The 15,579-nt window shown below is 41.2% G+C and overlaps 1 protein-coding gene across 1 annotated transcript in view; it reads left to right on the top strand.

Moving 5' to 3' along the window:
• The window catches only part of OSBP (oxysterol binding protein), an 85,788-nt gene that overhangs the window by 68,796 nt on the left and 1,413 nt on the right, over positions 1-15,579 (top strand). The window contains exons 11-13 of the mRNA XM_033920969.1: positions 5,477-5,572; positions 11,102-11,274; positions 11,550-11,773. Coding sequence (XP_033776860.1) covers positions 5,477-5,572; positions 11,102-11,274; positions 11,550-11,773 — 493 coding nt within the window. The remainder of the gene's footprint in view (positions 1-5,476; positions 5,573-11,101; positions 11,275-11,549; positions 11,774-15,579) is intronic.

Below are 15,579 nucleotides of genomic sequence, written 5' to 3'. Positions count from 1 at the left end.
GGTCAGGTGCATATTTTAGAAGGGGCCAAGATGGGTGGTACAGAATATGTTGGGATAAACAGGTGGCAGGTTAAACTCAAGGCAAATTGTTTATACAGTTAAACAAGGTATAAGGAATTGATTTGGTTAGTTCTGGTAGCACTAAATGGTCTGTTATCCAAATGGAAAAGTATTGGCATGTACTGGTGGTATGTGAGGCTATTATACTTATACAGACAGTCATGTGAAAAAATTAGAACACATATGAAATATTCCATTCTTTCTTAAGAAATGTTCACATATCGTTTTTAAATCTCTGGAAAAAAGAAGTGATGTAATTGCTGGTAAACAAAAAAAATTTTCCTTGATTTTCTCATGAAACAAAGATATCCACAAAAATGTGTACTGTAGCAGGAATAAATTAGGACATCCTATACCTTATTAGCTAGTGTTAACCATAAGAACATATGCAATGCCTCCGCTGGGTCAGACCTGAGGTCCATCGTGCCCAGCAGTCCAACAGGTCCAGGACCTGTGCAGTAATCCGCTATCTATACCCCTCTATCCCCTTTTCCAGCAGGAAATTGTCCAATCCTTTCTTGAACCCCCTTTGGCTGAAATAACTGCAGTGAGACACTTCTTGTAGCCATCTACCAATCTCTGACATCAGTCTGAGGAAAGTTTGGCCCTCTCCTCAATGCAGAATTCTTTCAGCTGTGAGATGTTTGAGGTTTTTTTTGCACGTACAGCCCATTTCAAATCTCCCCACAGCATCTCAATGGGATTAAGATCAGAGCTTTGACTCGGCCACTCCAGGACTCTCCATTTCTTAGTTTTCAGCCTGTCCTTGGTGAATTTACTGGTATGTTTTGGGTCATTGTTGTGTTGCAGAGTCCAGTTCAGCTTTAATTTTCTTACAGATGGGTCTCACATGTTCCTCAAGCACCCTCTGATACACGATAGAATTCATGGTGGATTCTATGATGGTGAGCTGGCCAGGTCCTGCTGCAGCAAAGCATCCCCAAACTATGACACTTCCACCGCCATGCTTCACAGTTGGTATGAGGTTGTTTTCCTGGAATGCTGTATTTGGTGTATGCCAAACATGTTCTCTTTTCTGGTGTCCAAATAATTCAATTTTAGACTCATCTGTCCATAGAACACTTTTACAGAAGTCGTGGTGTTTGTTTACATTCTCTCTGGCAAACTTCAGTCTGGCCTTGATGTTTCTCTTAGAAAGCAAAGGTTTCCTCCTTGCACACCTCCCATGCAAGTTCAATTTGTACAATCTCTTTCTGATTGTAGAGGCATGTGCTTTCACATCAACAGTAGCAAGAGCCTGCTGTAGGTCCCTTGATGACATTTTAGGGTTTTTTGGAGACTTCTTTTAGCATCTTGCGGTCTACTCTGAGGGTCAACTTGCTTGGATGGCCAGACCTGGGCATGTTGGCAGTTGTTTGGGAAATCCTCCACTTGTACAGCTCTTTTGGTCTTACCATGGTGTTCACTCTCACTGCAGCAATCATGAGCACACCAAACTAAATGTCTGAGGTTTAAGTAGGGCAAACCTCCTTCAAAATGTTGAGTAACGATGTTCTAATCATGTGCACCTGACATGATACACTTGTGTGCGATTTCAGCCACTTTAAGTGGGAAGATATTTGGGGTAGTGCTGCCCGATTCAGGGAAAAATTTCGATTCAATTCGCTTTCAATGACGCATCTTTTTAAGTTTAAACATTTAACCAAGACAATATGTCAAAAATAGGAACATCCAATCTATAACATAGCTTTTAAAATTAATTAGAAATATGGGGTGGTGCCAGCAGGGAAGAAGGCAAGACAGAAGGAGAGGCGCTGGTGCCGGCTGACTGCCTACAGGACATGTCTCTCACTGCGAGAGGCACATCCAGTAGGCAGTCAGCCGGCACCAGCATCACTCCCCGCCCCCCCCCCCCCCAGTGTGTTTCAGCACAAGTTTGCGATACACTGCCCTAATCCCTTGAATTGCTAAATGTTGTGACTTGACATGCATTCAGGTGTCAGCAGACTACCTTCAACTGTTGGGTCCCTCTGCTATCTCTCCATTGTTCATCTCTCCCTCTCCCCATTTTGTTCTCCACCAAGTCCATCTCTCCTTCTCCATCTCTCCATCATCTCCCCCAAGTCCATTTCGCCCTCTCCCCTGTACATCTCCCCTCTCCATCAAGTCCATCTCCCCCCTCCACTAAGTCCATTTCCCCTCTCCATAATCTCCACCCAAGTTCATCTCTCCATCTCCAGTCTCCACCAGCTCGCCCAAGTCCATCTCCCCTCTCCCCCCACCTTTATTTTGTTGTTAAAATTTGTTGCCATTAGCGAATCTAGCGATCCACAGAGTTCTCTTGCCGCCGCTCCTGGCATCTTCTCTCCACTACAGCCCACCTTAGTGAAAACTTCCTTTTTTTTGTTTGGGCGGCCACAATGGAAAGAAGATGCCCAGACTAGCGGTAGGGTAGTGAATCGCATTTGCTACTGCTACTTTTGCATGGAATTAAAAGGTAGATACGGGGAAAGGGGGGTGGGGAGGAGAAATATTCCAGGAAGGAGAGAGAGCCAGCCAACCAATAAAATGTAAAAGTCAAGAGAAGCCAGGGAGATGTGGGCTCACCTTTAGCGTAAAGCAGGAAGCAAGAGAAGATTCCGATGGATTTATGACATTTCACATACGGTCACATATACAAAAACATCAGGAAAGCGTCGGATTACAAAGATCTCCATGGCCTTAGTTCAAATGGGCCGACAAACTCTCTAAAACCCATAAATCAAGGTGCAAGTTAAGTAAAAGACTTTTGAAACCGCTTAATCAGGTTTCTAAGCAGTGTACAATATAAGGGTAACGGGCAGCTTAACAATTTTTTTTTTTCTTCTTTTTTTTTTTTTTTTCTAACTCCTATTACTTCACAAGTTTCCAAGGTATACAAACTACGTTTGCTTTTCAGTACAGGAAGCCGCTAATGATCTGTGAAGGGGGAGTGAGCCTTCTAAGCTCTAACCTGGGAAAGGTAATCCATCTCTTTGCCAAAATCTAATCCTTGTTTTTGTTTTTTTTTCTTTATATATTAACATACATATACACAACAGAACGTTACCTAATGCTGTAGCTTCATAACGCTGGCTAAGCAAATATAGAGATATACAGGCAGCAAACAAAAACAGATTAGAGGAGGTACATTTGCAGTCGGCTGGCCACACCCTCCACAAAATGTACCTTCACTGTACGGGACAATCTTTAATGTACAGGACACTCCTGAGCTACAATTTTAGCCTCCTTGCCGCCTCCCATCTCTGTTTAAGGCATCATCTTAAATTATTCTTTTTCCTAACTTAAAAACTTTAAGGGGTCTCATGGGCAGCACCTCTTTGCAAAGCCCTTTGTTTTGCAACATTTCTAGCTTCCTTAGTTCTGCATGCAATTCTCCTACGAATTGCAAAATTTTACATAGCCAATTGTTTTGTTTTGTGTTTTTCTTTTTCCACACTAAACTTTTCTCTTAATACTGAACACACTGTCCTTATTACTGTAGGATCTTCTGTAAGAGCTCAGGACAAGGGAAACGCAAATAAGGACTCACTCTCGCTTCGTGCCCCTGGCACGTCTCAGATCTTGACTCAATCCTATTCTTTCCCCTAATATATATATATATATATATATATATATATATATATATATATATATATATATATATATAATATATATACACAAATGTACAATGTCAACTGTTTTTCCTTATCACTAGCCTGACGTCTAATATATAAAAATTAAAATAAAAGGTTGTATTTACAATTTGTATAGTATTAATTCCGTACGGTCTCTGTGTGACTAGAAATATATTTTGTGGAGTTTTGGAGTCCAATTACGGCACAAAAAGTGGAGCACGATGTGGCCCCCAGTCCCTGCCACAACTGGCCCCCCCAAAACCCCCCTCACACAGGAGCACCATCCGCCCAGCACCAAGGCGAAATACTTACGCCCCCTGAACGTGTTTCTCTTTGGAGTTCACCGGAACACCTTAAAAAATAAAATCTGTTAATCATGATCACGTCGGGGTCACCAATGAAGTTTTGGCTGCTTAGAGTACCTCATTGGAATGACTACAAGACGGCATTGTATTTTCCAAAACAGACAATATTTTTTATTGTTAGTATAATGGCTTACAAATTTATAGCAACGGAGACATAACAGAAAGAAATATATATTGTCAGTTCAGAATATGCAATGGAGAGTAACACTTACACTCATATGCTGAGCAGGGGGCTAGCACACCCTCCGGCATAAGCAGGTAAACCTCTCTGACCTTACTTGTGATGCATGTTCTTTTATACAGATAAATTCTTGCTTTGTTTCAAAAGGCTCATCCCCGAACTCTGGTCATATGACTCCCTAGTGATACAAAAAATGTATAGCTAACTATTCCCCCCCCCCCCCCCCCGAGAAGGGCCCTAGCAGTCCAGAAACAGAGGGCACTTCGTGAACTTCTTTTGTCCATGTCTTTATCACCTTGCTGAGGCTGATTTGTTTGTTATACAACACTGTATGTCTTCAGGATGGTGTCTTTGTAAGCAGTCTTATGCAGCAAACTGAAACAAAGATGCAAGGGTGCCATTCCAGCATCCTGGCCATGCCTGGATCCCATGGCTTGCTTTAGAGACAGGCACCAAGCCCCCACATCCCTACTCCCCCTTCATCCTTCAGGGGTTGTTACTTGTTATGGGTGGTTTATGGCTTCTCAGGGTGCCTTGCATATGTCATACGGCAATGATAACAGCTCAGTACAAATGAACAATGGTCACTGAACCTTGGAGAAGTATCCTCCTTAGGAAGACAAGAACTAGGCAAGCAGGAGTATCATTTTCATAGATTAGCGAAGTACATGCCGTTCCATCTGGTTAGCTTGTAAAGAAAGGCTGCTTAGACTGTGAGAAAATATGTGTTAAAATGGCTGTAGTGTCCAACATACACAAGGTATTTCTCCACCAGGTAGTTCAGTATGTCCAGGTTTGTCCAGGTTATCCAACTCACCTTGCTGACACAGATCTGTGCACTTAGGCCTACTCGGCGCTCAGGCGTTCCCAGGAAGTTACATTAAGTGGAAGGACTTCGGCAAAGGGAAAGCCCAAACAGGTCTATAGTCTGCAAAAATAGATTGGCAGCAAGGGGGCTGAGCACATTTATTTATTTATTTTTTTTAACGAATTGATTCGAATTGATTCACCCGACATGAATTGGTGAGTATGGGTTTGTTTGTTTTTAACAAATTTTTGTTGTTTAACTGCAATTACATCACTTTCTTTTCCAGAGATAAATAAAAAAATAGATTTGACATCGATATGTGAATATTTCTTAAGAAAGAACTGAATATTTCATGGGGGTGTCCTAATTTTGTCACAAGACTGTTTAGATCAAACAAAATTATTCAAAGCCATAGCAAGAAGTCATTGTTTCTCTTCTCCCACAGTCTGGTGAAATCGACATTGTGAACCACAAGACAGGTGAAAAGTGCAATTTGAAGTTTGTTCCTTATAGCTACTTCTCACGGGACATTGCCAGGAAGGTAAGTGGAGTCTCTTGTTCTGGAGTACATGGTGCATCATCTCAGTCATTCCTTTCCTGCCTATATGCTATTTAATCCCATTCTTCTCAAGAGACATTCTTATCTCCTTAAAACTCTACAAACTCAGAGGCTGAGTGGTAACCTTGGAAATGTATTTGGCCTCAAATTTACAGGAGTTTACAACAGTACTCTTAAGCTTGAGAATATTGTATGTTCGGTAGCAAAGTTTCACGTTTATTTAAATTTTGTTATCCCACATTTTCAAAGTTTCAAAGCGGCTTACATTCACAATACATTTGAGTAGGGTAAAAACAATTAAGACAATATAACAAAATGATGGAGCCCAAGCGCAGTACTGGGTAGAGCTTTGGATTCTTGCCCAGAAATAACTAAGAAGAAAAAAAATTTAAATTGGGCAGACTGGATGGACCATTCAGATTTTTATCTGCCGTCATCTACTATGTTACTATGACATCAAATATTAAAATAACATCAAAGTTAAACAAACAAACAAAAAAATCCTAGACTTTAAAACAGACGAATATACTAGCACAAAAAGGAAGGGGAAGAACTACAATATTTTTAAAGGAAAGAACAAAAATGGAAAAAACAAAAGGTAGGCTGGACACAGCAGTTTTTTTGTTGAGCAGAAAGGCTGGTCAGAAGAAAATTCTACTATTTGGTTAAAAGAGAACATCCTTAAAAGGACGGTTGCACTGCAAAAGCATCTTCAAAAAGCATAGTTTTTAGACTGAATTTAAATTTGTCTAATTAATTAATTGATGTGTAAAAGTTTTAAATGATATAATATTGTGTACTTGATGTAAGATGAAAAAATGAATAAAGAATTTGAAAAAACAAATAAATTAATTTTTCAAATATAAACAGGCAAGACAGACAAACAGGATGTCATGGATACAGTTAAGGGGAACGGTTAATCAGCGGACTTGGTTGGAGATGTTTGATCTCTAAAGGAAAGGAGGGGATGATAGATGGCATCTGTCTAACATAAGAATAACTTTACTGGGTCAGACCAATGGTCCATCTAGCCCAGTATCCCGTTTTCATGGAGGCTAATCCAAGTCACAAGTACCTGGCAAAAACCCAAATAGTAGAAGCATTCCATGCCACCGATCCAGGGCAAGCAGTGGTTTCCCCCATGTCTGACTCAACAGCAGACTATGGACTTTTCTTCCAGGAATTTGTACAAACCTTTTTTAAAACTAGCTACATTAACCGCTCTTACCACATCCTCAGGCAATGCATTCTAGACTTAACTACTTTTTGAGTGAAAAAATATTTTCTCCTATTGGTATTAAAAGTATTACTCTAACTTCATCAGGTGTCCCCTAGTCTTTGTAAATCTTGATGCACTAAAAAGTTGATCCACTTGTACCAGTTCTACACCAATCAGGATTTTGTAGACTTCAATCATATCTCCCCTCAGTTGTCTCTTTTCCAAACTGAAGAGCCTTTCCTCATACTAGAAGAGTTCCATTCCCTTTATAATCTTTGTCGCCCTTCTTTGAACCTTTTCTAGTGCCGCTATGTCTTTTTTGAGATAAGAAGACCAGAATTGAATGTAGTAATCAAGGTGGGGCTCCAGAGTGATACAGGGACATTATAACATTCTTACTCTTGTTTACTATCCCTTTTTTAATAATTCCAGATTCACCGAGATTTCTTTCAGTTCCCCCACCTCATCACCCTTGAAAACCATTTTTGGTTGAGGTAGATCTCTCCTGTTGAGGGACCGCTCCTGTTCAATATATTTATTAACGACCTGGAGGCGGGAACAAAATATGAGGTTATTAAATTTGCAGATGACACCAAACTCTACCGCAGGGTTAAAACCACGGAAGACTGCGAAGATCTCCAAAGGGACCTAACGACACTGGAAGAGTGGGCCAAAAAGTGGCAAATGAGCTTTCGGACCAATAATTAAATTTAAAAAATCTATACCATCCTTCTCTTTACCCTCATAAATCATATAAAAAGGAGTTTAGATGAGCCTATATCATTAAAAGAATTAGAAACAGCATTGAAATCTCTTAGAGTTGGATCCGCTCCAGGTGGGGATGGATTTACAGTGGAATTTTACAAATCATTTCAAGTTTCTCTATTACCTCAATTATTAAATTTATTTAAATCCCAATTGTCTAAGGGATGTATTACAGGTACTATGACGGAATCAGTAACAATTGTTTTGCCAAAGCCAAATAGAGATCCTACTTTGGTTGCAAATTACAGGCCCATTTCATTAATAAATGTGGATGGTAAACTTTTGGCCAAGATTTTGGCTTTACGATTAGCTAAGGCTCTCCCTTTTATCATTGATATGCATCAAACTGGTTTCGTGGCAAAAAGACACTCCTCTGATAATACTAGATTGGCTTTTCATATGTTAAATTTATCTAAAGAAATTGCAGATCCGTTTTTTTCCATTTCTTTAGATGCGGAAAAAGCGTTTGACAGAGTTGAATGGTCTTTTATGTATCAAGCACTTGGTTGGTTTGGTATTGGTCCGGGATTTATTCAAATGATTCAAGCTTTGTATAGCTCCCCTTCTGCAAGATTGTACATTAATAATAGTTTCTCTGATCGGTTTACTTTGCGGAGGGGGGTTAGACAGGGTTGTCCGTTATCTCCTTTGCTTTTTGATATTGTATTAGAACCCTTGTTATTGGCCATTCAACAAGCAAGGGGGATACAGGGTATTCTCTTTTCTGATAGAGAATATAAAGTTTCAGCATATGCGGATGACATATTGCTGTATTTGAGGAATCCTGAATCTACCATTCCATGTTTATTGGAGTTGATTGATACATTTGGAAAATTTTCAGGATATAAAATCAATCGGAATAAGTCTGAGATTCTTCCTCTTAATGTACATTGTACTAAAGGTTTATTTGATGCTTTTTCATTTACCTGGAAAGAAGAGGGATTAAAATATTTAGGTATAATGATAAAAAAGACGTTGGAAGATACTTTGAAAGAGAATGAAAAACTTTTATTAAAAAAAATAACAGAAGTATGTGAGCATTGGAATCCGTTACATCTTTCATGGTGGGGGAGAGTGCAAACAATTAAAATGATGATTCTGCCTGTAGTTTGTTACCAAATGAGTATGATACCAATATTTTTTCAGGGGTCATTTTATAAAAAAACTTAATGGTATTCTTACAAAATTTATTTGGCTGGGTAAAAGACCTAGGATTGCTCTAGTATCTCTACAAAAGCCAATTGAGGAGGGAGGGGTTAAATTTCCAAACTTTTATAGGTACCATCAAGCCTATATTTTAAGCCAGGGTATGTATTGGATCCTCCCAGAACTCTATGATAATGCTCCAGATTGGTTATATTTGGAGTGGCGTCTTATGTTTCATTTACATTTAGTTCATGTTGTTAGTATAAAAATGCCTAGAAGATATAAACAGAACAGAATTTTGATTGATACATGGAAAACTTTGACATACATTAGTAATCTAACATCTATTCCAATAAGCAAATCAACAAATCAATCTTTATGGATAAACTCCAGGATTCGAATTGGCGGAGCTCAAATCTTATGGAAACACTGGATTATAGCAGGCATAAGAACTTTAAATGATGTTATTTTAAATGGTAAACTGCTTGACTTTTCACAATTGCAAATTAGATTCGGTCTTGATAAATCACAAAGTTTTAAATGGTTGCAGCTGAAGCAGGCTATTCAGGTGGGGTTCCCTGAATGGAAAACTCTTAATACTCAATATAGTTTGGAGTTCCTATGTTTCCAGGCTGATTTCATGGGACACCTAGCCGCACAGTGGTATAAATTATTATCTGGATTTTTAAATAAAAAGCCAAAAACTGGTCTGAGAGACATTTGGAGCATTGAGATTAAGCATAATATTTCTGCTTCTCAATGGCCACGGATTTGGTCTTGGAGAATGAGATGTACAGTGTCAGCATCTATGAGACAAACTTGGTTCTTTTTATTACATAGAGCTTTTTGGACCTCAGTTCGTTTACAAAAGTTGGATAGCTCTAAACCTAATAGATGCTGGCACTGTAATCTAGAAGTGGGGACATTGGATCATCTAATTTTTTATTGCCCCTGCATTAGGAATTTTTGGAATTCAATTTGGTCTCAAATAAATTGCTTATTGGAAAATCATGTGGAAATATCATACGATACTGTTCTGTTCGGTATGTCTATGAGGAAAAAGAGTCAATTATCAGCACATAACAATAAACTTTTGATGATAATGACGGGTGTTGCTATGCTACATATTACTAACAACTGGAAAAATTATAGTAATCTCAATTATACGTTTTGGTGGAATTCCCTGTGTCATATTTACAAGATGGAAAGAGCAATTGCAATACAGAAAGGAAGTTATAAAAATTTTTTAAAGATATGGAGACCGATGGTTGATTTTTGTAGTGAATAGGCATCATTTTTCTTTGATAATATACATAGGGGGGTGGGAGATTGGAAGATAAGATGTAGCAAAATTGAAATTTTGAAGGAAATGATAGTTTTAATGATTGTATAGAAAGATGGGAGGGGGGAGGGTTTTTAATTAATTTACATATTAAGAATATAATGTATGATGTTCAAGTGTTGTACGATAGTATTTCATGTTGTTCTTTTTGTGCACTTGATGTAAGTTTGAAAAAGAATAAAGAAATTTTAAAAAAAAAGAAACCTTCAAGATCCTGAAGGGCATAGAAAAGGTAGACAGGGACAGATTTTTCAAATTATGGGGAACCACAAGTACAAAGGGGCACTCGGAGAAATTGAAAGGGGACAGGTTTAGAACAAACGCTAGGAAGTTCTTTTTCACCCAAAGGGTGGTGGATACATGGAACGCGCTTCCGGAGGCTGTGATAGGCCGGAGCACGTTACAGGGCTTCAAACAAGGATTGGATAGGTTCCTAGAGGATAAAGGGATTGAGGGGTACAGATAGGAATAGAGGTAGGTCATAGGAATAGTCAGGGACCACTGCTCAGGCAATAGGCCTGATGGGCCGCCGCGGGAGCGGACCGCTGGGCGTGATGGACCTCTGGTCTGCCTCGGCGGAGGCAACTCTTATGTTCTTATCTTCTTCTGTAAAGACCTAAACAAAGAATTCAGCCTCTCCGCTATGGCCTTATCCTCCCTGCACACACCTTTTACTAGATAGGCCATATGGTCTTTATCTGCCTTCATTTTTCTGTGGTTTTATGTCCACATAAATCCTTTCTTCTGTAATGCCTTAATTTGTATGTAAATGTGTAACTCGCCCTGGATAAGGGTGGGGGATAAATAAACAAACTTAACTGGATAGAGTTGCTGAATATCATCACTAACCAGAAAAGGTCAAGGTGGTGTGGAGTCAGCTTTGCATAACCGTCGGTTAGGTTTCATATATTGCTCTACTGGATAAGTGAGAGCCACCTACGCGTGCCTGGAATATCCAGGCATAGCGCCAGTGGTGGCCTTAGAAACGCTAGAGCTTACGATTTGCCAAGCAATGTAAGTTTCTGTTATTTCCCTTCAGGTTACTGGAGAGGTGACAGATTCCCTGGGGAAAGTGCGTTACGTACTGCTAGGGACTTGGGATGAGAAGATGGACTGTTTTCAAGTAATACAAGGGAGCAGCAACACAGAAAACAATGCAGAAGTGCGAATGGAGGAGAACCGTGTCATGTTATGGAAAAGAAATTTATTGCCGTGAGTATCAAGTGCATTCCAGCATCAATTGATGCAGAAGGAACGGAAACATACTTTGTTTCGACTATCTTATTTTTATTTATGTATTTCTTCTTCCTTTCTTCCTGTTCATCTCTATACTCCCATTCCTTTCCTCTCTCTGCTTCTGCCTCTTTCATTACTCTGTTTTCTGTGTCATTCTCTGCTTTTCCTTTCCTTTTTTTTATTGTCTTTGCCTCTTTTCACAAAGCCTCATGATTTTGGGGGGATTTCTCCCCCTCCCATTACTATCACAGGAAGAATGCAGAGAACATGTATTACTTCTCAGAGCTGGCTTTAATACTCAATGCTCCGGAAGAAGGTGTTGCACCCACTGACAGCCGATTACGTCCTGATCAGAGGCTTATGGAGAATGGGCGCTGGGATGAAGCCAATGCTGAGAAACAGCGACTAGAAGAGAAGCAGCGAACTGTCCGCAGAAGAAGAGAAGCTGAGGCTGCAAAAGCAGCTGGTGAGGATGGTAAGAAGCTAATGGCTAGTAAGACGCTGCTGTCAACAGTATGCAAGGGTCAGCTGATCATTAGGAACAGGCAATGGTCTGCTCACGGTCCTCCCATGTTCTAGGTTTAGATTTCCTGTGAGTGTCATTGGAGGTTCTAGATTAGTGCTGCCTGATTTCCGATTCGAATCGAGTGCATTGATTCAAATTGATTAGTTGTTTTTTTTTAAATCGGCCTTGCCGATTTGGTTACCAACCCTCCCCCCTTCTTGCTGGCTGTCCACCGCTGCTCCTGCATTGGGGGGGGGTCAGTCAGGAAGAGCTGCATAGGCCTTTGCAGCATCCTACGGCTTCCCACCTGGTCTCCCGCTCTTACCTTAAGATAATCGGCATTCATGTGGTATATTTTTTATTGTATATGGAAGTGGGAGGGGGTGGGGATATATCTTTTTGGTGTATGATATGGTAGATTTTCAAGTGATATTGTATTCTAATTGTTTGATATTTACTGTACACTTGTGAATTATAAAATGAATAAAGAATTAAAAAAAAAAAAAAAGATAATCGGCAGCCTGCAGGAGGATTGCGGTGCTGTAACGATCTTTGCAGGTTGCCGTCATCCTCAGCACCACATTGGCTCTGCTACGATCCTGTCAGGGAACGTGGTGCTGAGGATGACGGCAACCTGCAAAGATAGTTACAGCACCGCGATCCCCTCTGCAGGCTGCCGATTATCTTAAGGTAAGAGCGGGAGACCAGGTGGGAGGCCTATGCAGCTCTTCCTGACTGACCCTCTCCCCCAATGCAGGAGCAGCAGCGGCAGTGGACAGCCAACAAGAAGCAGCGCTGCCGCTCATAGAAACATAGAAGATGACGGCATAAAAGGGCTACAGCCCATCAAGTCTGCCCACTCTGCTTACCCACCCCCTGTCTATGCCCTAATGACCCAATTTCCTTATCTTGACCCTCGTAGGGATCCCACATGGGTATTCCATTTATTCTTAAAGTCTGGCACGCTGTCTGCCTCGATCACCTGCACTGGAAGCTTGTTCCAATGATCAACCACTCTCTGTGAAGAAATACTTTCTGGTGTCGCCATGAAATTTTCCGCCCCTGAGTTTGAGCGGGTGCCCTCTTGTGGCCGAGGGTCCCTTGAGAAAGAAAATATCATCTTCCACTTCGACACGTCCCGTGAGGTACTTAAATGTTTCGATCATGTCTCCTCTCTCTCTACGTTCCTCGAGAGTGTAGAGCTGCAATTTGTTCAGTCTCTCTTCGTACGAGAGACCCTTGAGCCCCGAGATCATCCTGGTGGCCGTCCGCTGAACCAATTCAATTCTGCGCACATCTTTACTGTAATGTGGTCTCCAGAATTGCACACAGTGCTCCAGATGAGGTCTCACCATGGCCCTGTACAGCGGCATTATGACTTCAGGCTTTCGGCTGACGAAACTTCTATTGATACAACCCAATATCTGCCCTGCCTTAGATGAAGCCTTCTCCACTTGATTGGCAGTTTTCATGTCTGCACTGATGATTACTCCTAAATCTCGTTCTGCTGAAGTCCTAGTTAAAGTTTCTCCGTTCAAGAAGTACGTCCTGCATGGATTTCCGCTTCCGAGGTGCATGACCTTACATTTCTTAGCATTGAAGCCTAGTTGCCAGGTTGAGGACCAACTTTCCAATGTAAGCAGGTCCTGCGCCATATAATTCTGTAAACTGCATTCACTTACTATATTACATAGTTTGGCGTCATCGGCGAATAGTGTTATATTACCTTGAAGCCCTTGAGTCAGATCCCCTATGAATATGTTGAAAAGGAGTGGACCCAGGACCGAGCCCTGCGGCACTCCACTGGTCACCTCCGATGTTTTAGAGAGGGTACCATTAACCACCACCCTCTGAAGTCTGCCACTCAGCCAATCATTGACCCATGCAGTTAGTGTCTCTCCTAACCCCATCGATTCCATCTTGTTTAGCAGCCTGCGGTGTGGGACACTGTCAAAAGCTTTCCTGAAGTCCAGGTACACGACGTCCAAAGACTCTCCCAAGTCCAACTTTCTTATTACCCAGTCAAAGAAGCTGATGAGATTGGATTGGCAGGACCTACCCTTGGTGAATCCATGCTGACTGGGATCCCGAAGATTCCCTTCATTCAAGATCGTGTCCAATTTGCTTTTAATTAGTGTTTCCATGAGTTTGCACACTGTTGATGTGAGACTCACCGGTCTATAATTCGCAGCTTCTGCCCTACAACCCTTTTTATGCAGAGGAACGACATTAGCTAATTTCCAGTCCAGGGGAACTTTCCCCTTACTTAGGGAGAGATTGAATAGCTCAGCCAACGGTTTCGCCAGGACATCGCTCAGTTCTCTGAGCACTCGGGTGCAAATTGTCTGGCAAGGGGGGAGAATTGGTAACCAAACCGATGAGGCCGATTTTTTAAAAAAACTAATTGAGGTGAAGAGGGTATAAAATGAACCCACCAGGATTGTAATAATATTGTACACTTGTTGAGAGAAATAAAAAGGAATAAAGATTTAAAAAAAAAGAAAAAAACACCCAATTGGCCAGGAGAATCGAATCGAAAAATCGATTCAATAGTCTGAATCGAATCAAAATTTTTTTCCCCTGAATCAGGCAGCACTAGTCTGGATTATCCACGCTCTTCTCAAGGTCCCTGTAAAGACCTGTGCAGGTAGATTGGAGGTTTTCATATGCAAATTTCTATATGATTGCAAGAGGTGTGTGGGATCTACAGTTGGAATCATTAGTCCAGGAAGTTGGGGTATTTGTTGGTGGGACAGGGAAAGAAGTCCCCCCCCAAGAGTTCTATATCTGAAGTAATTTCCACACAGCAATGGAGGAGGAAACAGAGGGGTATTATCCCTCCCTGTCTGCAGTGGGGGTGGTGAGATGGGTTCTTTGAAGCCTGTAGTGGCCCCACTCAGGATAGGTTGGGTTCACTGGGGAGGTTTTTCTTAGTGGGAGGGCAGTGATGTGGGAAGAGTTTTTTAAAAAAAAGTTTGCTACAATTTGGAGGATAATGCACAGTGGGCACAATATGTTTGGCGGCTCCAAGACCTGACTAGTATAGTGGATCAATGCTTGGAAGCCAGCTGCAGGAGTGCCCTCAGCACTTTAAATTTTCTCTATCATGTCCAGGTGGTGCAGTTGTGTAGGATAGAGCAAGATATACTGGTGGGTGGAGATCATAGATTTATATGAACCTAATATTGGCCAAGGTGCTTTTCATAGCCAAGTTTCTAAGCTGCTTAACAAGTTTTTACCATTCCCCGATGATCCTGGGAGTAATTAGGTTTAATGGCTCAGATACACCTCTGCAAGAACTGTATTTCTTCCCTGGAAGCCACCTGTCCTGTAGTCTTAAGGCCATTTTCCTATATATTCAAGTGCTGATGTACCAAGATCAGGAAGTGGAGAGCCTACTAATTTCATTTTGGACCATTGCCCTATATAGCTATCACTACATTTCAAGGAGGAGGAGGGAGATGCACAGACACAGCCTCAGTCCCCTAAGGTTGTGGGTTCAACCCTCGCGCTGTTCCCTGTGACCCTGGATAAGTCGCTTAATCCTCCACTGCCCCAGGTTCATTAGATAGATTGTGATCTCACCAGGACAGATAGGGAAAAATGCTAGAAGTACCTGTGTGGTTGTGAAACTACAAAAAGGCGGTATACACAAGTCCCCATTCCTCCCCCTTTCCATTCTTGGCCATCAGCCAATGTTCTCTAAATTTTGCTGGTCCCATGTGCGTAGGTTTTCGGTCTCTATTCCATATGTATAGCCTGTGTTCAAAATGAAG

This window comes from Geotrypetes seraphini, chromosome 14, assembly GCF_902459505.1.
Source record: "Geotrypetes seraphini chromosome 14, aGeoSer1.1, whole genome shotgun sequence".
In the NCBI taxonomy this organism is placed as follows: domain Eukaryota; kingdom Metazoa; phylum Chordata; class Amphibia; order Gymnophiona; family Dermophiidae; genus Geotrypetes; species Geotrypetes seraphini.
This window is presented reverse-complemented; position numbering and strand designations above follow the sequence as displayed.